Source organism: Ipomoea nil, unplaced genomic scaffold (genome assembly GCF_001879475.1).
Source record: "Ipomoea nil cultivar Tokyo-kokei standard unplaced genomic scaffold, Asagao_1.1 scaffold3238, whole genome shotgun sequence".
In the NCBI taxonomy this organism is placed as follows: Eukaryota; Viridiplantae; Streptophyta; class Magnoliopsida; order Solanales; family Convolvulaceae; genus Ipomoea; species Ipomoea nil.
In genome coordinates this window covers 1074850-1098637 of record NW_017619666.1, presented here as the reverse complement: position 1 = coordinate 1098637, position 23788 = coordinate 1074850, and the positions used below count along the sequence as shown (strand labels likewise).

General features: G+C 32.9%; 2 protein-coding genes and 1 long non-coding RNA gene across 6 annotated transcripts; 2 read left to right on the top strand and 1 right to left on the bottom strand.

Annotated features, from left to right (window-relative positions):
- Positions 1-6942: 6942 nt before the first annotated feature.
- LOC109168944 lies at positions 6943-10434 on the top strand. 4 transcript variants are annotated; one of them, XR_002052140.1, is made up of 6 exons: positions 6943-7087; positions 8008-8090; positions 9157-9270; positions 9473-9604; positions 9683-9800; positions 10082-10434. XR_002052140.1 is itself a non-coding variant. In XM_019317811.1 (6 exons), exons 2-6 carry the CDS (start codon positions 8081-8083, stop codon positions 10133-10135), a joined length of 423 nt encoding a protein of 140 aa, XP_019173356.1. In that variant the 5' UTR covers positions 6950-7087; positions 8011-8080; the 3' UTR covers positions 10136-10434. The 4 variants fall into 4 exon arrangements, 2 of the variants coding, with proteins under 2 accessions (XP_019173356.1, XP_019173355.1); XR_002052139.1 differs by having other exon boundaries at positions 6945-7087; positions 9137-9270; positions 9478-9604; XM_019317811.1 differs by having other exon boundaries at positions 6950-7087; positions 8011-8090; positions 9478-9604.
- A 539-nt stretch (positions 10435-10973) lies between these two features.
- Positions 10974-13801, bottom strand: LOC109168939 (UBP1-associated proteins 1C). Its single transcript, XM_019317805.1, has 6 exons — positions 13547-13801; positions 13353-13427; positions 12888-13018; positions 12329-12782; positions 11547-11660; positions 10974-11442 (listed from the first exon to the last, which is right to left on the bottom strand). Exons 1-6 carry the CDS (start codon positions 13631-13633, stop codon positions 11380-11382), a joined length of 924 nt encoding a protein of 307 aa, XP_019173350.1. The 5' UTR covers positions 13634-13801; the 3' UTR covers positions 10974-11379.
- Positions 11803-12264, top strand: LOC109168940. Its single transcript, XR_002052136.1, has 2 exons — positions 11803-11858; positions 12112-12264. It is a non-coding gene; the product is annotated as an uncharacterized LOC109168940 (long non-coding RNA).
- Positions 13802-23788: the final 9987 nt, after the last annotated feature.

The window sequence follows — 23788 nt, the reverse complement described above, 5'->3', positions numbered from 1 at the left end:
TTGATCAAATATTCTCTCCCACAACAGATGATATTACGTTTCGCTAATTAACATCATTGGTAGTGAATTATAAATTTTGATATGCAGTTGATGAACGTCATGACCACAAACTTATTGGTCATTAGATGCTAATATTTATTTGTAAATCCCCGATGGATTCAACACTTTTGAAATGAGAAAAGTGAAAATTGCAACGTGTATCATTAAACTACTAAAGTCTTTGTATGACTTGAATATTATTGACGGAGTGTTTTCCTCCCGAAGAAGGAATGCAAATAATATATACCATTATGTGTTCGTTAAAGAATTGCTAATTGTGTTATTTATTTATCATCTTAGTCGATATTGATGGTTTAAATGTTATTGAAACACATAGAGAGCTTGGTAAAATTATGATTATTAGCTTATGCCGAAAGACGGAGTTTTGAAATAAAAGACTAGGGAAACCCAAGTATTGTCTCGACTTGAAGATCAAGCTTCTCCTTGAAGAAGTTTTATACACCAGTTAGCCTACTTGAAAAATATCTTGAAAATATTTTATATGGATAAATATCATTTACTTATCAAACTAACAATTGTCCAATAATCTCTTGAAGTAGATAAGGGACCATTTAGACTCGAAGATGATAATGAGGATATTTTGGGACTGGAAGTCCATTACTTCGTTGTTATTGGAGCACTATTATAGAACTAGAAGCTACATAGTTGCATCATGCCTGAGTAATAGTTGGAGATGTCATGTACTGACTAAAAACACTAACTAGGTATGCAATATCTGGACGAGTTACTGTCAAGTAGTTTAGCTTCCCAACCAATCTCCTATACCTCTCAGGATCTTCAAACAACTCCCCCTCCTTTGACAATTGCAAGTTCGGTATCATGGGAGTATTGCATGGTTTAGTACCTAGTTTTCCCGTTTCAAAGAGTAAGTCAGGAACATATTTTCGTTGAGATAGTAATATACCTATTTTGTTCCTCATAACTTCGATACCCAGGAAATACTTGAGTGGTCCCAAATCTTTTGTTTGGAATTGACTATGAAGAAATGACTTGAGAGACAAAACCACTCCGGTGTCACTCCCTGTAATGACAATGTCATCTACGTAGATCACCAACCAGATGATGCCTGTTTTGGACCACTTGTAGAACATGGGATGATCCGATTTACCTTTCACCATCCCAAAGCTCTCAACAGCTTGACTAAATTTTCCAAACCATGCACGTGGACTTTGTTTCAACCCATACAACGGTCGCCGAAGACGACATACTTTCCCAGACTCCCCCTGAGCAACAAACCCAGGAGGTTGCTCCATGTAAACCTCTTCATGAAGATCCCCATGCAAAAAGACATTCTTGATATCAAGTTGATGCAAAGGCCAATCACGAATGGCAGCCATTGAGATAAGTAACCTGACAGAAGTAAGCTTATTCACATGAGAAAAAGTGTCAGAATAATCAACTCCATAAGTTTGGGCATATCCCTTAGCCACAAGACGGGATTTTAAACAAGCCACAGACCCGTCATAATTAACTTTGACGGTAAACACCCATTTACAACCAATAGGTCTTTTACTTGCAGGCATAGTGACCAACTCCCAAGTACCGTTGTGATCCAAAGTGTTCATCTCCTCAATCATGGCATTTCGCCACCCAGGACCGGACAAGGCTTCTTTAACAGTTTTAGGAATTGAAATAGAATCAAGGAAAGCAATGAAAGAACACAAGACAGATGACAGCCTATAATATGTTGCAAAAGAGGATATACTATGAGTACAACTATGTTTACCTTTCCGGAGAGCAATCGGACGCTCATCAGCTAAGACTGGATCAGATGACACAGAGGTGGTGTCAAGGCATTGAGTTGGTACCGAGTCCGGAAGGGAAGCAGGAGGTGGTGCTAGAACGGGTGCGTCAGGAGGAGTAGGAACAGAGATAGGAACAGAAGACATGACCGTATACATCAAGATATCATCCTCCTCCCCCTAACGAATAGCATCTGGAGATGAAGGAAAGAAAGGGGCATCCTCATGAAAGGTAACATCAATGGAAACAAGGTACCTACCAAGCGCAGGAGAGTAACACCTATACCCCTTTTGCACACGAGAATAACCAAGAAATACACACTTCAAAGACTTGGGATCTAACTTGGTGACATGGGGACGGACATCCCGAACAAAGCATACGCAGCCAAATATACGCGGGTCAATATGGAACAAAGGCTTTAAAGGATACAGAGTATGGAAAGGTGTTTTCCCACCCAAAACCATAGAGAACATGCGATTGATCAAGAAACAGGTTGTGGAAAAAAAAAAACTATTGCAATGCTCTGATACCATGTTAATAGACTAAGAGAATAATACCTTTGTGAAGAACTCTCTGTCTCACCCTCCTTAGGGTTAGTCCACCACCCACTAAATACAAGCTAGGGAGCAACTGATATGGTAATCAGTTTCCATAAACCAGAAACCTTAATCTTAAGTTTCCTAATATGTAGGATACTTAATCTCACAGAATATTCTATAACACTATGGAACATGGTCTATGTAGTAGCAAAGACCATAAAGCAAAACGACGGCGTATCATTTTAATTACACTTCATTTTCATTTGACAATATTGCTATGCTTTTTAGTTTCATTTTCTACGTACACTAGTTTCATTATAGTAACACTGTACTAAAGTATCATTTTAATTCTACTATAGTTTCATTTGACAAGAATGCTAAGTTGGTTTCTTTGGCTGACCGGATGCCCAAACCCCCACAATTCTTTGGCGTGGTCACTTGACTCCAGCTAACCATATGGCATTTGCGCTTCTCAACGGTACTTCCCTACAGGAATGCTATAATTTTACGGTCAATAGCTTCACAAATCCTGTTAGGTAAAAGCATGGTCTGCATACTATAGCATGGTATGGAGCTCAAAATTGCTTGCGCAAAGACTTGGGGCCCAGTAAGAGTGAATAACCTTGATTTCAAACCCTCATGCTTGGAATCCATACGTTCTAGAATGGGAGCAAAGAGGTTGTTGGTGGTTCGCCTATGGATTGATCGCACTTCTAAATATTTGCCAATACTTTTAGTCTGAGGAATTCTTGCTAGGTCTGATATTCTTTTGGCCACTTCAGCATTCACATTTTTAGAGAAAAAGACATGTGGGACTTGCTCAAACGGACTTTTTCTCCTGATGCCATGCTAAATCTCTCAAGACATTGCTTTATAACAATAACATTTTCCTGCGAGGCTTCTAAGAATAACACCATATCGTAGAGAGAGAGAAGAGGGACATACCTGGATAATCCTATCTCTTTCCATCTTCCTTTTTCAACCTCATCCTTGATTAGGTGACTGAGCCATTCCGTGCATAACACGAAAAGGTATGGGGAAATCGCATCTCTATGTCTAATGCATCTAGTAGGTTTGATCTAGTCCAATTGCTTCCCATTCCAGATGATACACAGCCTCGGGGTCTTAACACAAGTCATGATGTTCTTGACCTAATCCTTATTCAAACCCACCTCCTGAAGGGTTTCAAGGATGAAATCCCAATCCAATCGCATATGCCTTTTCCAGACTAATTTTTAAAACCATATAATTCTTCTCTCCATGTTTCGTTCTCATAGAATGGAGCACATCTTGATAGATGAGGATATTATCCGTAATTTGCTGCTCAGGGATAAAGCTACTCTGTTCAAGGCCGATTACCTCACGAAGGATTGGTTTGATCTTGTTACTCATAGCTTTAGTGATAATTTTATATATCACATTGTAAAGGTCAATGGGTCTGAATTGGTTCACCCTATCCGGTCGAGTGACCTTAGGAATAAGGGTGACAAGCGTATCATTCAAACCAGGGATCATAATGCTATTATCTAAGAAACTCTGAACTTGCTTTATCACCGAGTCGCCTACCACCTCACACGCTTTTTGGTAAACAAGCATGGAACCCATCGGGACCAGGCACTTTAAGAGGCGTCATATCAAATAGAACTTGTTTAATCTCTTCCTTTGTCATTTTAGCATTAAAACTACTCCATTTAGCCGTATCAATAGTGACAAATCTTCATCCCAGGATGCTACCGGTGGTAGTGAGGCAGTTTTTTGTATAGTTTGGAAAAAATCTCAAACAACATCGTTAGTTCTTCCTTCATCAATAATAGGGTTGCCATCCTCGTCCTGAATTTCGAACAGAGTTTTCTTGGCTTTCTTGATCATCGTAGCAGCATGGTAAAAACTAGTATTTCTGTCCCCCGAAGCAATCCAATCCTCTCTGGATTGTTGGTACCATATGATCTCTTCTTGTTGGAGGGTATCCTTGAGTAGTTTTTTTGATTTTTTCATTCCAGATTAATTAGAGCATTGAAATTGTTTCTATCAAAAACTTCCTAGATCTCCTCCAATCGGGCTAGCAGCCTACGCTTTTGTTTGTGGATATTACTAAAAATGTTCTTATTTCATTCCAAACAATTTAGTAGCCATGTGCTCATAATTATCCCACACAGTGGTATCGGAATTCCAGTTAACTTTCGCCACTTTAGAGAAATCGGCTTGCATTGTCAAGCTCCTTGAAATTTGAATTTATGATTGTGAGCAGGGGTTTGGTCCCCATGCGGACAGTTTTTGTGGTGATGGTCACGACGGAAGGGGAAAAAATCTCGTTGGAGTATTTAGGCTCTTGATACCATGTAAAGTATAAATGAATGGATGATTATTATTGAGCTTTGAGCACAAATAGTACATCAGAGGAGAAGATCACAGAAGAAATGGCATGTATTTACAACAAGAATAAGACCTACTCTAAAGCAACCATAAACAATTAGATAATAATTAAAGTAACTAAATACTAAACCAGTGCCTTAATAGGGTACGGTTCAAGTAAGAACCACTACTTGGATGTGAACCTGTGAACAGTGACAGAGATGCCATAGGGACAGGGGGAGTAGTTGTATATATATGAATCAAACAATGGATTCAATCTTCTTGTTTATTTCTTTTTCATAGAATTTCAATTTCATTCTTTTTCAAATATTTGCTGCAAACCAAACGGTCGTTAAAGATAAGGGTTATATTAGTCTTTTACAAATTTAAATATAATAAACTGATTAAAAGAACATTGTTTGGAGTAGTGTTTCAAATTTTAGTTGATGGTGCATTGGTGCCAATCAGCTAAGGCAATTAGTCATTTACAAAATACCAGTTTTAACTTATTAACCTAGCCAAACAGTTAAAATTGATCAAATTAATTTAAAAAGTAGTTGATAATCATTATACAAACACTCCATTAACTAAATTTTTAGCATAATTGTTCTCAAGTCAAACAGTTAAAATTGGTCAAACCAATTTAAAAATACTTGATAATCATTATACAAACACTCCATTAACTAAATTTTTAGCATAATTGTTCTCAACGAACACATCATTTTTTTTTTTAGTACTATTGACTCTGTTAGACTGTTACGATGTAGTATATGTTCAGAAAAAATCAATACCACCTCCATTGGGATCAAACTCATAACCTCTCATTTGGAAGAATCACTTCATGTCACTAGACTACAATATTATTGACACTTTTTAAACAATTTAATTGGTAGGAAAATGTTAAATAACCTTTTAACTTGAAACTATTTATAATTATCTTATTTTATTTTCCGAATAACTCATAAGTTAATTTTGTTAGGAATTACTCCGTAATAAAAAGTCTACATAATAATTAAATATTAAAAAATCAATGACATGATTGAGCTACCTACTTTACAGCATCTAGCTAATATATTCCATACAAGCCAAAATTCATGTCACCTCGATATTAATTCACGACTACCTACAGCTTTAATTTCAGATCAACGGAACTCCTATCATCTACGTAATGTAGAGTATTTTGCATTTTTAGTCCCACCAAGTATTTTAATACTAACAATGTAAATTTCTAACTTTCAAATTTTGCCTAATTAATTTACATGTATCAAATTTTTAACAAAAATTTGTCTTTGCGGTGACATTTTCAATAATTTTTATTGGAAGTAAGTCATTTTCCGGTGACAAATGCACACAAATCTCAGCTATTAATTCCGTCTAGATCTACTACTCTTTAAAAATCTACACTACGAATTAACAAAAAATGTTCATTTGAGGGCACAAAATTGTCCACTCTTAGGCACAAAATTGTCCACTCTTAGGTCAAAATTTTACACTCAAAAGCACAAAGATGTGCAACTGAAGCAAATATGGTACCAAAAAGGTGAGTTATTCAATTTAAGTGTTATTGAAACAATTACCCATAAAAATAATTTGTAAATCTCACAAATTTCATTAGAAATTTAGCTATATATACATTGTTGAGAAGAAAGCAAAAGATAAAATAAATACTGGTCCATAATTATGCACTTGAAGGCATAAAAATGTGCACTTGCACTCAAATGACAAAATTTTGCACTCGGAGGCACAAAGATGTGCAATCTAAGCAATTATGGTACCAAAAGGGAGAGTTATTCAACTTAATTGTTAGTGAAGTAATTACCTTTACAAATCGTTTGTAAATCTCACCAATTTCATTAAAAACTTAGTTATACGTTATTGCAAAAGAAGGCAAAAGAGAAAAATAAATAAAAATTAGCCCATAATTATGTATTTGAAGGTACAAAAATGTGCACTTGAAGACACAAGATATGTACACAAATGTCAAAATTATACACTCAAAATGGAAAAATGAATTATGCACTGAGACAAAACATATGCCCTCGAAGACAATAAAAATCTAAACTTACTTACACAAAATTACACTAATGTCCCGACTTTTTTTTTTAATTCTTCTTCATTCTTGATCGTTAATTTTGACTAGATATAAATTTAACCTTTTTTTTTTTATCTAAAACCTTCCTCGCACATGATCTCTTATATATATACATATATATATATATATATATATAATAAATTTTCGAACAACCTATATAAATAAATAAAACAAAGGAAACTACAAAAGAAGAGTCAGAAGAGTCATATCCCCCCTTCAAGACTCCATTACCAGAATTATATGATGATCTGAAGCTCAAAGTCACAAACAATTTCTCCCAGTTGTCTTCCCACGTACGCAAGTAAGCATCCCCAATAAACTTCAATTTCTGCAAACAAGAAAAAAAATTTATGATATATGTATTTGGAGTCTTATAATTGTTGATCTTGATAAACCCTCTTCTAGTTTCTGTTACCCGAATTTCGATTGATTATGCACCTTTACTTTTATTATAAGTTGAGTGCAATGATTGAAAGGTCAATTCTTGAAGAGTATATTCTTTGCATATGCCTCAAGTGTTATTAGGAGCAATCATTCTTTGTGGATCAGTTCATGAATTTGTTCTTGATTTGGGTATTCTTTGTTCAATTCAGTTCAGATTTCCTGTCTATTCTACGTCATATAAACTTGGTTTAGCTATAATTTCGGTGGAATTACAGAGTTATTCTGCCTTTTTTGGTGATTAGTTTGCTTGGTGTTAGGCCACAGATGGTAGAGGATCAGTAGGTAAATATGAGGTAGATAAACCTAATCCTTATGTTCCTATTTGAAGGCTTAAATTGTTTACTAATTTACCCGGATTGATTCTGAGAATTTGGTTTTGAATGGTACTATATTTGCTTAGAGTCGAAAGAAAATTGTGGGTAGAATTTCTTTGTTGTTTCTCTGTTGTGTAATTTTACGGAGTAAAATTTTCAGTGAATATTTTGGTTTTTTTCTCAGATTACATATAGATGTGAAGAGAGAAATCATTGTTCTGTTACTAAGTTTATACACTGATTGGATTTATTATTGGAAGTTGAAGCATTAGATGCTATGATAAAAGTTCGACAACCCTTAAATCAGATGCCATTATGAATATTCAGAAATCATTAAATGTATTTTCATGAAGTACTTTTCTCATTAGATATTTTGGGCATTAAATGCTATGGAGTATTTTTTCTTGCATTCCACAATCAGAAGTGTTCTATTTTTTTTATTTTTTTTTGTAACTACGTATAGCAGGTCATAGTAAAGGGAAAGCAGCGGGGACTGCCTCAACAAACTGAAAAACATCGTCTCCAAAGAATTATAAATGGATTCAAGTAATTATCCATTCCTTATGCTGACTATATTTTACCTAATTTTCCCATCTCGTTTTCGGACTTGAACTAGCTACAATGATATTGCAGCATTCTTTTTGTGGTGTAGTGCTTTTCTCAAAGATTGAGGTCATAAAAATGGTTGCCACTAATATAATGGACGGTATATATATCCTGAATGCATAAGGTATTCATGATTGTAGCTTTACATTATAAACTGATGTCAATAAGGATGTTTAATGTTGAGATTAACAAGAACAAGAAGCAATAATAATGACAGAAAGTAAGAAGACAAGATTTATGTGGTTCGGCAGTGTGCCTACGTCCACGGGAGCGAAGCTATTCTTCTATTAATTTTTGTTAGACATTATATGGTAGGATTATATTTAGCATAATCTTAGGGATTCAGAGTATATTCTTAGAGATGTATTTCGATACTTACCTTAGTTAGCGTGTAAACTCTTGTATAAATGGGTGTATCCTTTGATTGAAATACATGAAAAACATAAACAATTGTGATGGTGATACTCCACCTAGAGATACCAATGTATTTATAGGCATCTACCCCTATACCATGGGCCCGACCCCCAATCCGCTCTACCCATATACCTTATATGAGACAAACTCAATATTTAGTAGCAATCATATGAAATTTATTACCCATATTTTGATCCTTTCTGATAGAGATGACAAAAAGGATATCTATTTTGAAGCATCCTTAGTTCCTAGCAGTGATTGTTAGTGAATCAATATAGGCTGACTAATTTTTGAAAAGAAATCACTTGTTAGGTGTAGAAGTTAATGGTCAATGGTGTTTGACAGACTACACACATGTAACTTAGGGATAAGAGTCCTCTAGATGAATGTTATGTTACTTGGATAAGATTGGTCGTGTATAGTGAAGTGAAAGATAAGTTCGAGTTAAAACTGGGATTTTAAAACAACCTTTATAAAATCTCTATCCCTAGCTATTCTGTAACATTAGCTCTATAAAGTTGGTAAGTATATTTACGGGGTAAGGACAGACTTTGTTATGATAGTAGATTCAGACTACATTTTGTGTAAACAGAATCGACTCTTGAGGAAGGAGATAGTAAAGATGGCGTTGAATTGGTGAGATCAGTTTCTGACAAGCATTTAGATCTTTTGAGGCCATCAGCTCGGTATTATTCGTTGTTTAAAGGTATCTGTTTCTTTTAGCTGCTACGATTGATCAAAACTCTTTCTTCCCACATTATTCTCTTTCTGTCACACTTCCATCAGAAAGACAATATGGAAGGCGTTAAAAATGAAGATCAGTATTACCGATTCAATTTTCTGTCAAAATTAGCTTTGTCTTCTTCATATGCTTTGAGTTTTGCATACTGAGTGGATATTTTGTCAAGTTTAGGGCAAGCAACAAATGCAGATGACCGAAGCAAGGGCAAATATACTCTGATAAGAGATGTAGAAGATGGTCAAGCAGGGTTATATGATAAACCTCTTCCTTGCTTTGGTTTAGGGATTGGATGGTTTTCGTGAGTACTTTATATCCCTAGTTACTTGTTTTTCTCAACCCCTTCTTTAATATCTGACATTTAATGTCTTCTCCCTAGATTTCTTGTGGGAATCATATGCCCATTTATGTGGTATTATGCCACAATACTCTATCTTGGTAATTACTACCGGAAGGACCCCAGAGAACGCGCAGGACTAGCTGCTTCTGCAATAGCTGTAAGTACAGACCAAACAAAGGACGTTGTTGCCTTTCTTTCTATGACCAACTTAAACGCCATTCATTATAAGTTTGTTTTAACTGTTAGGGCCCGTTTACTTCAGGAAACTGTTCTCTGTTTTTTGTTTTCTAATTTTCTAGTTTTCATTCCCTGTTTTCTGTTTAGAAAACTTGTTTACTGACACTCGTTTTTTCAAATTTGTTTCTTTTTAGACTAACGCTATAAAATTAACACAAAGTATATTCTTTGCTAATGTTGTTTTTTTCTGATACGTGACAGGCAATGGCATGTTCTGTTGTGTTGTTGATCGTAATTGTAATTCTTCTACTGTAAGTCTGTAACTATCCATACGACCAGCTGCATAGGCTCGATGAACTTTTTCAAGAGTTGCTGAATTGTGTGCCTGAAAGTTATAGAGAAAACCCAAAGCGAAATTTCGGAATCTCCCAAGTGTATATGCTCTCAGTTGAAATATAGAATGCTTCACTGTTTTATTGAATAATCATAGGGTTACCCATGCTTCTTGTTTCACACCTGTTTCAGTAGTAGAGCAAAGAAAGCAACATTTGATGGTTTAATTCTTGTACTGATTGCATTAAAATAACTAAGTAGATAAATATTGTAGGTTAAAACAAAAGTGAACCAATAACCACAGTTCTTTTTCCTTTTTTGATTCAAAAAATGAAAATTACAGTACCAATTGACAATTTGACATTGTGCCATCCCTTTACCATTCACTTTAGAGTCCTACTATGCTCCTTGGTATAAAGAATTATCATGTAGATCAACATGGTAAAAATTTTCATATATGTGTGTGTTTACATTGTTCTCTTAAGATGTTGTATTCCCCACTCTAAGAGCCCTTCACACCTCAACTTGATAGAGCATATGAGAATATAAATCAAGATAACTAAATGACTCAAAGCCAAATGCCGATGCACACAAGGAATTTGTCCATAAATACTGCTTATTGAACATGCGGGCATGTGTGTTTTTACATTCTCTCAAATACTACTTATTGAACATACGGGCATGTGTGCTTTTATATTCTCTCAAATACTGCTTATTGAACGTGCGGGCAAGTGTACTTTTACATTAAATATATGGTGGATGACCTTTAAACCAAATAATAGAGTAACAAAAATAAACAAATAGACATGGTAATTAAATAAGCCTGAAAATGAAGTATAAAAATATCCAACCAAACACCACTTCAATGACTACATCAAATTCCCATTAAACAAGTCACCGAGTTGTTAGAAACTCATGAAATTCTTTTAAAAAAAAAAATGCAGAATAATTAATTTTGAAGAAATGATTAGCCCGGATAAAAATGAACTTTCTTCAAAAAATTGATCAGTCTCTTCCTCATCTTTTTTTGGCAGTAGCAGTGACTATCTAGTTTCTTTAATAACAATCCCTCACTCTAGTTTCCGATGAACAAATACAACGGGGAAACTGGAAAATAGTCGGGTTTCACAAAATTGGAGATCAATAGATAGATGTGTCTAAGCATCTGAGAATTCTCTGGGAAATGTGATGCATTCCACGTTGACATGGGAACAAATGCCATAGCTTCAGCTCTTAGCTACAAGTCGAATAAGCTTGCCTTCAACAGCAAATCTAGAACTTTTATTTATCTGCATAGAACGACAAAATTAATCAATTGTGATCCTTATTTCAAGCCCAAAATCAACCTCCCTTATGAGATGAATTTAACAACAGTAGAATAGAATTAACTCACTTTCCTCTCAAGTACTTCCTTGACTTGGCTCTCATCATCTGTGAAGCCTGATTCCCTTAAAGACTTCAGAACTGCCTTTTCAAGTTTCTTAAACTTCAGAGTACCATCTGGATTCTGCCTCAAATGTAGGACACACATGTATGAGGGAATAAATATATAAATAATGTTATATTCCACATGTATAGAATACTATTGATGCACCAAACCACCAGCTGGCCTATCACCCATTAATAATACTAAATGGATACAAAAATGGGGGGTAACCCCAGCCAAGATGGCAAGAGATCCACACTTGTAAGTTGTAACCACAAGGTCACGAGTTCAAAACCTTGCCCCCTTGGTTTGAGCCAGTCAGCTATGGGTAATCTAAGTTTTTTTTTAATCAAAGGGTGGAACCCCGGGGAACAAAGCAAATCAGTCACCACGGACATAAGGGACCCCAAAACTATACTTACGGACGCACTCCGCAAGCTCGGCATTAGGGAAAAAATATAACAAGGCCAACTCATGGTTCTTTGCCGGCTAGGGTCACAAGGCAGGATTTACCTACACTTGTAACCACAAGGTCACGAGTTCGAATCCTTGCCCCCTTGGTTTGAGCCGGTCAGCTATGGGTAATCTAAGCCGGTTTACTTCTTGTGGTCCTTTGCCAGCTAGGATCACAAGGCGAGGTTTACCTACACCCGAAAGGGTTTTGGGGTTTCCCTCGTCATCCAAAAAAATGGATAGAAAAATGTGAATTATGTGAGTGCAAATGCAGAAAAGATACAGGAAGGACATACAGATTTCAAAGCTGAGGTGATCAGTTTCTTCCACTTAATCTTCTTGCCACTCACTGTATCTTCTTCCCCTGGAATGGTTTTGGCTCTCTTAACATGATTTTCTCTTACAACCTGAATTACTTCACCATTACCTAAATCAGCTAATGTTTCACCTCCAACTCTTTGTTCAACAGCACCATTTGCAGATGCTTCAACCTTTCTTTTTTTGTTTGATTGTAACTTTTCGTTTTCTGCTTCAGATGGATTGAGTTCCTTTGGTTCTTCATTAGCTTTTGCCTCGGGGGCATCTTCTTTTGGATTGTTATCTGTTGAATGTGTTGCATCCGGATTAGTTGCTTCATTCTTCCCAGGCTGCTGGTTGGCTGCATGGAAACCCCGTGCCTTTGCTCTATGCTTCTTACCATCAGCATGGAGAAGAAGGGTTTGCTTACTAGTAGCCTTAGTATTGCATAGACTGCAGAAAAATAAATAATCACTTAAATCAGTACAAATAAAGACCTCAATTATAGAAGTAAAAACATGAAACTAGCAGGTGAGTGATACATAGATGGATAAAAACCTGCAAAACCATGGAGGGCGGTCTGACAACCCGACATTTATATCAACATCAGGCTTCTGTTTCGTTTCATTGTTGGGTTTAGCATTTTTTCCATTTGGAGTTTTCGCTTGGCCCTTAGGACCATACTTTTCCTGCCAAAATATAATAGCAAATCATTCCAGATAACATAGGCACATAAATAACAACTAAATACGAAATTCAACCAACTTTAGCAAGCAAAACTGCAAAGGTCATATCCTCAAGAAATCACCACTCTTCCCAACTGATTATGCAAAGTTGCAAACAGCACTTTTGCAGACTAAATAATTGTTGTTTTTCAAAATGTTAGCCCAACACCATCAACAATTAACAAGAGTTTACAGACTAACAGCATGAAACACAGACAAGAGAAAAAAAAAAAAAAAAAAAAAGTATAATTGAAGTAACACTGTAATACAGAAATAGCACTATAAGCATGAAAAATACCGCTTCAGAAATGCACTGGGTGTGATTTTCCACAGTTTGCTGACTAAATACTTCCCCACAATCAATGCAAGATAGCTGCACAGCAACGATACCACGAAACCCATGAGATTCATATCAAAACGAGCATAAAAAATTACAATTTGATCAATTGAATTAGCTGATAACAAAACTTGCGAATGAAAAATGAGGGGGACCTTGAATGCAGAGCACACCCTGAAGTGACCGGGCAGCTTCGGCTTCTTCAGATTGTCTCCGCAGTCCTCACACTGAAACCACACCATCCTCTCTGTGTCTCTCTAGAAGAAAGTTTGATTTCGAAAAGTTGCAATCTGCAGAGATGAAGGCTCAGAAATTGGAGTCTTTTTTTTTTTTTTTTTTTTTTTGGTTTAGGGTTTTGGGAAATCTGGAAGAAAGGACTCAAAGGAGGATAATTTTTATGTTTGCTGGATTGCAACTTGGAAGAGAATGAAGCCCAAAACTAGCCCAGTTCGACTATTATTGGTTATTTGACTCAAGTTTTACTCCTTTTTTTAAAAAAAAAAAACTATTTGAGTCCAATTTTAAATAGAGTAAATACCCAAAATGGTCCATCGATTATAGCTAAATTCACAAATTGGTCCTCAACTTTCAATTTCAATCAATTAAGTCCTTAATTTTGTAATTTTAACACAATTGGTCTGTCTATTTGACCGTTTGTTGACTGTGATTTTTGATGATATATATGCAATTTCATGGTCCATTGTCGGGTTTTTAAGGTTCCGGTTGCATTTCCCGTCCGCACTGTTATATTTGAATCCACTGTCGAATGCAATCTACCAAATTCGGTCGCATTTCTTCATCCTCCCTTTGGATTCAATGTAGTTGAGTTCGTACCAGAGCGAAGAAGACGACGTGTTTACGAACCGGTGCAACATCATCCTGGAGGCCTCCACGTGCTCCGACGAGAGCTGAAGGTTCTTCTGGAGATCGTCGATCACGGTCAACAAATGGTCAAATAGATGGAGGACCAAATCGTGTCAAAATTGCAAAGTTAAGGACTTAATTGGTTGAAATTGAAAGTCGAGGACCAATTTATAAATTTAGCTATAGTCGAGGGACCATTTTAGGTATTTACTCTTTTAAATATGAATAGTTGCTACATTTTTTTTTTGAATGCTACTGGTTCTATTACATTGTAGTATCTGTTCATAAATAGTTGCTACATTTAAAAGGATGTGATTGCTATGAATTAGGATGTATCCTCGCGTGAATCTTGTGTAATGGTTATAATTATACAGAGAGAAAAAGAGAGAAGAAGATCAAGTTCTTGGAATTAGGATGTATCCTCGTGTGAATCTTGTGTAATGGTTATAATTATACAGAGAGAAAAAGAGAGAAGAAGACCAAGTTTATTTCAAGAACTCCAGAACACATTCTCATTAGATCACCACAAATATACATATACAACATGGGGTAAATAGAATACAATACATGATCCGATAAAATAGGATAATGGCTATAAAAAAATATAGTGCTTATTATCAAAATAGTTACTCGACTATTGCGAAATTATCAATTTGGTCCTCGATAATTTTTTGTGCCTAATTAAGTCATTGACTTTTAAAATGTTAACTAATTTGGTCATCCGTTTATTTTGCCGTTAGACATCCGTTAACTCGGGACCAAATTGGTAATATAGTGTTTTTTGCCGGAATATAATCGGAATCTCGTCGGAGGTTCGTTGGAACCCTATTGACTTGTAATTATATGTCACCAATCGGTTTTTGGGCCTCAATGCTCTAAAATGGCAAATTATAATGTGCATCTGTGTGCACCATAGATGCAAAAACGACGTTGTTTTGATTAAAAACGCGTGTCCACTTTAAAATTTAAAAAAAAAAAAAAAGTTTCGATTTCTGGCAACAGCATTATGTTGTGCATAATTTGAACTATATATCCATAATCAATGAACTAAAAATCCATAATGAATGAACTAAAAATCCATAATGAATGAACTAAATATCCAGCATGAAAAAAAAAAAAAGGCACTTTTTCCCCCTGAGTTATATACTTATAGCACTTTTTCCCCCTTAATTATTTAGGTAAGCACATTAGCCCCCTCAATTATTCTAAGAGTGGTGCTTTTTTCCCCCTGAAATATTAAATTGACATTTCTATCCTTAAAGTAAACATTTTATTTATTTTACTTCTCCAACAAATTATTGCGTATACGTAGGGATGACCACGGTTCGGTTTGAACTGAACCGGACACTAAAACAATCGAATTAAAAGTTTCCGGTTATGATTCATATCTAGAACCCAATATTTAGATGTCAATTTATTAAAATTATGTATAAAAAATTTGAATCTTGAACCGTAAACCGGCGGTTTCGGATCCGGTTCGCGATTTTGAACTGTCTTTATTTTAAAATTTTAGTTTTTATTTTAAAATAGTCTAAATTCAACAATAAACGTATTTTATTTTTTTCAGTTCGGAACATGAACCGTCCGTTCCGGTTCACGATTTTAATAAACTCTAAATATCGGGTTTCGATTCTAAATTGTAATTGAAATATTTCGGTTTGGTTGCTATAGTGTTTGTTTGGTTTGAACCAAATTATGGTCATAATTTGTTGGGAAAAAAAAATGAAATATTTATTTTAAGGGTAAATATGTCCATTTAACATTTCAGGGGGGAAAATAGCCACTTCAATAATTCAGGTGGGAAAAATGCTATAAGTATATAACTCATGGGGGAAAAGTGCCATTTTCCAAAAAAAAAAAATCAGTTTCGATTTTCGTCTAAATATCCAGAATCAATGAACTAAAAATCCAGAATCAATGAACTAAAACTCCAGAATGAATGAACAACATAATGCTGTTGAGGGGAATCGAAATTGATTTTTTTTTTAAAGTGGGACGCGCATTTTTAGTCAAAATGATGTCGTTTTTGCATCTTTGTGCACCATGCATGGTGCACACAGATGCACACCATAACGATTGCTCTAAAATAACATGTTTAAGGACTTAATTCCAATCTTTGAAAATTTTAAGTGCCTAATTTACTTTTTGAGTAATGTTCAAGTGCCTATTTAACCATTTTCTTCTTTTTTTAAAGAGTTTTTAGAAATGTGTAATCGATTCCTTTTTAGTTAGATTTATTCAATGTCTTTTTATTTTATGAAGAAAAGATATAAAATTTAAGTGTAAGAACTATGTTAAATTTTTATGGTTTAAAATCTACATCTACATCTACAATTCTAATAAGAACGAATAATGGTAGGCCCTTAACTGGAACAAAAAAAAATATTGGTACTATTGTTTCTTAAAATGAATGGTCTATTGTTTTTTAAAATAAATGGTTCATATTATTTTGATTTTAGTATTTTTTTAATGATTTTTCTTATTTACCCTGTATTATATTATTTTCTTCCCTTAAATAACCTAAATTCCGTTAGTAAAAACTTTAGTAACGGAATATTCCGTTAACTATTTATTATTTTTAACTTACTCATTAATTTCTATAAGCAATGTATTAGGTTCAAACCCCATCTCAATTAGAAATTGGCATAATTGTTAAACATATAATACGAATATGTTAAAATATATTTTTAAAAATATATAATATAAAATTTAACATAAACTTTGTTCAAATAATTAGCCCGGCTAAATACACAACATTCAAAGTTAAGCATCAAAGATTATATATCAAGAACTTTAAAAATCATTTGATTTTTATGCATTTAAAAAAAAAAATTGGTTAATTTTTTTTTTCGTTTAATTAATTAATCTTCTTTTGATTAGTTAGATCAGAACAAAACTTAATATTTCAATTATACTTTTGCATTATAAGTATGACTTAGGCCGTTATGGTATTAATATTTTTTTTATGTATTTTTATAACGATACAATTGTACATTACTTTACAAATATTATACTATTATTTTTTTATCGGACAAAATTATTCTTACATCATTGTCAGGTCTGCGCGACTTAACTACAAAGTTGTTGATCATAAATACAATTACACCTGGACTCTAAAATGGTAGGATCATTTTCTAACGAATTGACAATGTTAACATCTAGTGCCTCCAATTGAACAAGTTTACACATCATAATTTTATCAATGCAGGAAAACTTATGAAGAAATTTGTAAGTTAATTTTTACTATTTTTACTATAACAATATCTATTGTTACTATATGTTTCGAATTATTAATTATCATCATCTATTGACAGGAATTATAACAATTGTCATTGACAAACTCTCAAAACAATTTGTCTCAACAACGAATGTAAATTAAAAAAATATATTGATTTAATTATTGTTGATGAAAAGTATGTAGCCACTTTATTACTCTTATTAAGTTAATAAACTAGTAGCTACAACAAAAAATAATAATATGCATTTAATTAATTTATAATTAGATGCATGTCTATAATTCCTTTATTTAAAATATATATATATATATATATATATATATATATATATATATATATATTCATTATAAAAAATTTAAAAAGTGATATAATTTCATTAGTTATATTATCTTTATTTTTTATAATTCAAATATTCATTACCTTCAAATTTATTACTTTATTATATTCACTACATTGTCCATTGTCTTTTTTTTTTTTTTTTTACAAATTAAATATCAAAGTTATAATACAAAATATGTTATGTTATGTTATATATATATATATATATATATATATATATATATACCAAGTATTTTATACAAATATAATAAATATTAATATTTTGTTCAATACTTTCACATGATAACCTACGACACACATCTCACAACGCATGAAACATGTAGGAAAAAAAATGACCACTGCCAAATATCAAGAGGTGCTTGTAAGATAAAAAGTTAATAGTACAACTAAGATCCCATCATATACAAAACAAGGCAAATCTAAAGCTCCATACACCATAATCTCATTGCACGATGAATTCATATATGCTACCACCAGTAACACAATTGCACATGACACACTACCAATAATTAAAAAAAAAAAGGACATGTACGGAAGATGATGACAAGGACAATGCTACCCAAAAGAGAATTAAGAAAAATTAGAGAAATTTAAACCAAAAGTAGTATTTATTTAGACTATCATTTTTAGACTAAGTATTTAGACTAGCGTTATTACAAAGTTGCAAATATTTATTTTAGTGACAATAAAATCAATATCTCATATATTATCTTGCATTTATATACTTTAAATTACTGATTTAAATAAACAAATTCAATATTTATTTACCTATGGATGAACATCTCCGATATAACATTGCATTGATATATTTTGAAATACTTATTTAAAAATAATCATTGGCCATTATTTCATTCGCGCAAAGCGCGTAAAAGAACTAGTATTATATTAAATGGTAAGAAATGAGCTAGTTTGTCAATATTTAAGGTGAAAAATTGATTATCTCATTAAAGATTAAATCACACTTTATATATCAATGAAGTTTAAATGTGATTTTTATTATGAATTTTTTGTCTTTATACAATTTGAAGTGTCTATAATCAATTCAACCAGTCACATTAACTAGTTATTTTTTGTCTTTATTTTACGTTATAGAATAATACAATCTATAATGCTTGGTGTGTGTAATCTATTTAAGGTTTTGATGAAATGAATTTACAAAAACATCTAAAAGATTCAAGGTATATTTGCTTAAGAGGTTTGAAGTACAATGAATTTGACTTCGATATTTTAATTGATGTTTATTTACTGACTTTTAGTACTTTAGATTCAAACAGAGCAAAATTAATTAACCTTTTACCATACGAACAACCACAGCTGTGGGGTTCTTTCGTCATTTTTTTTCCTCTTGGATGCCAAATAAAAGAGATGAAAGGGAGAGTGATGAAGAAAAAAGGGGAAAAAAAAGGAGAAATTGAAAAGGAAACAAAAAAATGGTGTCAGTTACTGTTTAAGTGCTGGTTTGGCAATGTTGGTGCACAAAACACACACCAACTTAGTTTGTTCTCCATAATTACAACATGCTCACACACACTCTCTTATACTCCCGCATCCACCTCATAAACATCCTCTCGAAAAAACAATATTGAGGATGCTCTAGGATAGAAGCATCTAAATATTGATGCTTGTACATTGGATTTTCTTCTTCACATCATCAACACAATATTTATTTATATTCAGGTCATTACTCATTAATAATTATTAGTATGAAGTGGAGATAAATAAATATTGTATTTTTTCTTTACTTATTGCAATTTCAATAGTTGCGAAACTAAAAGTATTCTTTTTAATAATTTTAACATGATCATTATTTTAACATTGACCATAAATTACTTTGCATCACATTTATCTTTCCTAGTTATATAATAAATTGATCTATAGTGCTCAATTTAACTTATTAACTAACTTAAAATAAGTTTAAAAATTTTACTTTGCTAAAAGTCATATAGTTCAAACCTTACTAATGATCAATAGATTTGGCCTTCATTTAGGAGCTTACAGCCATTCGAGGCACATTCCATTTGGCTTTTTGACCTTAAAAAAAAAAAAAAAGTTTTTCAAGATATTTCATACTGCTTATTTGACTTTTTAGCTTTTTCATTAACAAAAAAAAAAAAAGGAAAATCTTTATAGTATAAAGTATAAAATTAAGTTTTATTTAAAAAGAATATTGTAGTGTAAAACAATCCTCAATTCTACATTTCTTCACGAACATTTGCAGATCAGCTCCAAAAACATTTTATTTGTTTTATCATCTCCACCCCACATTTCTTAACACCCCTCACAACGCATCCAGCTTGGCGGCTTAGGCGCTTAGCTGTATAAAAGCCCATATAAGTAAAGAGTTCTTCTTTAAAAAATAAATAATAAAATTATAACCAAAGAGTTCTATTATATGTATTTTCTATTTTTACTCCCTCACTTTTATTTAATAATTTGATGATTAGTTATATTTATCTGGTGGGTTTCAATGAAAATGTCAACATTAAAATTGTGTAAGAGTGAGTAAAAGTTGAGAGTAGATTTGGGAGTAAGATTAATATTTTTCATACGAACTCGTTTGGTTCGCGGAAAATATTTTAGGAGAATGGAATTGAAATTCCATGAAAAAGTAACTAGTAGGGAGATGAATTTCATTGTTTGGTTTGTGGAAAAAATTATTGAGAATATTAATTTCATTTTTGGGTTAAATTTGAAATTGTAAGAAAAATAATGAGTATAAAAACTTATATGCCTTTACAAAATAATAAAAGTAATATCATTAACAAATAATAAAAATGGTAAAATAGTTAAGCCATCTCATTTTTCTTCCTAACTTACATGAAAAATAATATCCCATATCCTACTAAGGATTTTATTTTCCTCAAATATGAATAATTTATTTTTGAATGGAAAATAAATTTCATGAATCAAACACTAAAAAAATATTTTTTTAACTTAAAAAAAAAAAGTGTTTTACATAGAAAAAACTTTTCAATCCATTGTACATACTGCCACACTGGACTCACTACAAGCCGTAAAAGAATTCAAACTCTACCCGTACCGTTTTGAAATGTGGACCCCACTCCGCCCATGATCATTCTCATAATTACAAACATCAATTAACCTTGTCCGTTTTTGGGAACAAAATTACAAACATCAATTCACCCTGTTTTGTTTAGCCTAAAAAATATAACCTTGTCCGTTTTAGTGTTAAGAGCCTCCATTTCTCTCTATTACCGTGCACCAATTAATGTTAATGTTAAAATATAAGATAAAATTTACTTCTAATGTATTCCCGACATAATTCATTGGTTTACCAATTTTAAAACCGGCCGCCCTAGGCGGCTTAGGTGCCAACTAAATTGCAATCGACTAGACGGTTTAAGCGATCGTCTAGGTGGTTTAGGCAATCATTTAGGCAAATATTTATGTTATCGATTAGCTTTTTTTTTTTTGTATTTTTTAAATGATTTATTTCGTTCAAATTAATGCCGTTTTTAGTGTAATAACTTTAAATTGTTCAAATCAATCACAAACTTAAAAAATATAATAAAAAAATTTTAAAACTAGGTACTCTAATATTAATAGTTTGTGAGTTGTGTTTATAAAAGTTAATAACTTTGTTTTTACTAATTAGTCCATAGTACAATATTTACCTCATCTATCAAGTCTCCCAGGTAGAAGTGGTAATTCTACGAATTATTGTGTAATCATCATCATTTTATATAAGATGGATAATTTTACACCGTGAGAGAGATTCTAATGTGTAATTGTATGTGCAATTTGCAATATGCAATAGTGCCTTTTGAAGAGGTCGAATAAAATTCGAGACTTTTGAGTTAGTCTTGTTATAAATTATCAAGGTTGCAAAAATCACTAGGCGTTCTTCGGGGGCCCGTTTCTTATTTTTATTTTTTAAATTTAAAAGAAAATTTTATTTAAGACTTAGTAATTATAAACTATTTACTACTTTAATATATAGTTAGTACTAAAATATTAAATGTTAACCTAAAAAACATCTGGAATTGTAATAAATTGTATAAAGATTTAGAATCAAAACACAACTCACAAAGTATTAATATTAGAGCATTTTTTCAAAAAAATAAAAATAAATTAGAGTACCTGATTTAAATAATTTGTTAGTACATTTTGTAGGTTTGTGACCGATTTGAACAATTTAGGGTTATTACACTAAAAACGGCATTGGTTTGAGCGAAATACCCCATTTAAAAAACACAGAAAAATAGCTAACCAGCAACCTAAACGCCCGCCTAAGCCGCCTAGTCGGGACCTAGGCCGTCTAGGGCAGCTGGGCACCTAGAACGGCGATTTTGCCAAAATTGTAAGCGATCGGCCACCACCTAGCGCCTAGGCGCGATTTTTACAACATTGTAAAATTGTATAATACGGAGTAAGATATATTATGTGTTTTGTCCTAAGAAGAATGTATAATTTTATTAAGAGTTAATTCTTTTTTGGATCATAGATTTATAAGTGACATTTTACTTTTAATCTTTTTTTTTTTTTTTAACATTCATTGTTAGTCATAGTATTATTGTAGCATGATAATTTTTGGTCCGCAATCAACAAATCTATTTAAATGGCCTTAAATATGTGGACATTTCAATCTATTCAGTTCTAAGTGTTTTTTTTTTTTAGATTTATTTGTGTCATTTCGCTAATGCAAAAACTCATGTTGTGGAGGTGTGGATTGCAATTGGTTGAATTGAAGAATATATGAGACTCTAAGTCATGAATTAGGATTAAAAAAAAAATACAAATATAGCGGGTCAACGCACTTTGTATACAAAGACAAAAAAATGCTTATGTATTTAACTCATTTAAATAAGTTTGTTGGCGAAGGACAAAAACAATCATGCCACAATAATACTAGGACCAACAAGTGATGCTCTGACAACAAAAAAGAGAGACTAAAAGTGGAATAACATGTATAAATCTAGGATAAAAAATAAAATTAACTCATTTTATTTTAATTCCTCTTTTCTGGATCATTCTTATGTTGATATCCTTATTAATCAATGCCAGTCTATTGCTAGAGATATTAGGGACATTGTTGTCCGCCATGTCAGGAGGTCAGCGAATCACGTAACTCATGTGCTTGCACGGGCGACTAGTTTTTCGTCTGTCTTTTATGTTTGGGGCTCTGCTCCACCAAGTTGTATCTTGGATTTGATTTAGGGTGTGTTTGGAAACTCGGAAAATGATTTCTGAAAATCATTTTCCGGGTTTTCAATGTTTGGAAAGAAGGAAAATTTGAAGTCAACTGAAAATGAAGTATTGGTCAATGGAAAATGAGCCTATTTTTAAGGAAAACGACTTACCCTTTAAAAAAGGGGAAGTCATTTTCCGGATGTTGACTTCTTCATTTCTTCAAGTCAAGAACAACGACTTTCTTCATCTTCATTGGCTTCTTCATCCTCTAGCTTTTGGGCTCACTCGTTTCCGGCTGAAACCAGATTTCCGCCGGAAACCAAAGTTTTTTTTTTTAAAAATAATAATAATAAACAACCCATCTGGTTTCCGACGTGGAAACCAGATGGTTTCCTGTGCGGAAGTCATGGTTATTGTAAATTATATATATATAAATTGTTTAATTATATAATTCTACATCATTTCTAGAAAATGGGCCAAACATCAAAAGACAGTTTTCCATTGTGCAGCCAAACACAGAAAAAGGAAAATGACTTTTAGAAAATGACTCTAAAAGTCATTTTCTAGAAGTTATTTTCATACTTTTCAAACGGACCCTTAATGAAAGTTGTGTTGGTTTTCATAAAAAGATACATTCACGAGGTATAATACTATAAATATTTTCAAATGAGTATTTCTACATACATGTATGTCCATTCTATGTTCCCATTTCCTACTCTTTAAAAGAGTAAGTTTTTTGGATTTCAAGTAGTTTTTTCTTCTTTTAATATATAATTATAATAATTGTCAATGACCATGTGATCTAAT

Coding starts and splice junctions, on each gene's coding strand:
- LOC109168944 (XM_019317811.1), top strand. Junction 9,271..9,477: donor GTATTATTCGTTGTTTAAAG/GTATCTGTTTCT, acceptor TGTCAAGTTTAG/GGCAAGCAACAAATGCAGAT. Junction 9,801..10,081: donor TAGCTGCTTCTGCAATAGCT/GTAAGTACAGAC, acceptor GATACGTGACAG/GCAATGGCATGTTCTGTTGT.
- LOC109168939 (XM_019317805.1), bottom strand. CDS start 13,633: ATGGTGTGGTTTCAGTGTGAGGACTGCGGAGACAATCTGAAGAAGCCG. Junction 13,428..13,546: donor GGGTGTGCTCTGCATTCAAG/GTCCCCCTCATT, acceptor GTTGCTGTGCAG/CTATCTTGCATTGATTGTGG. Junction 11,661..12,328: donor TCACCTCAGCTTTGAAATCT/GTATGTCCTTCC, acceptor CATTTGAGGCAG/AATCCAGATGGTACTCTGAA.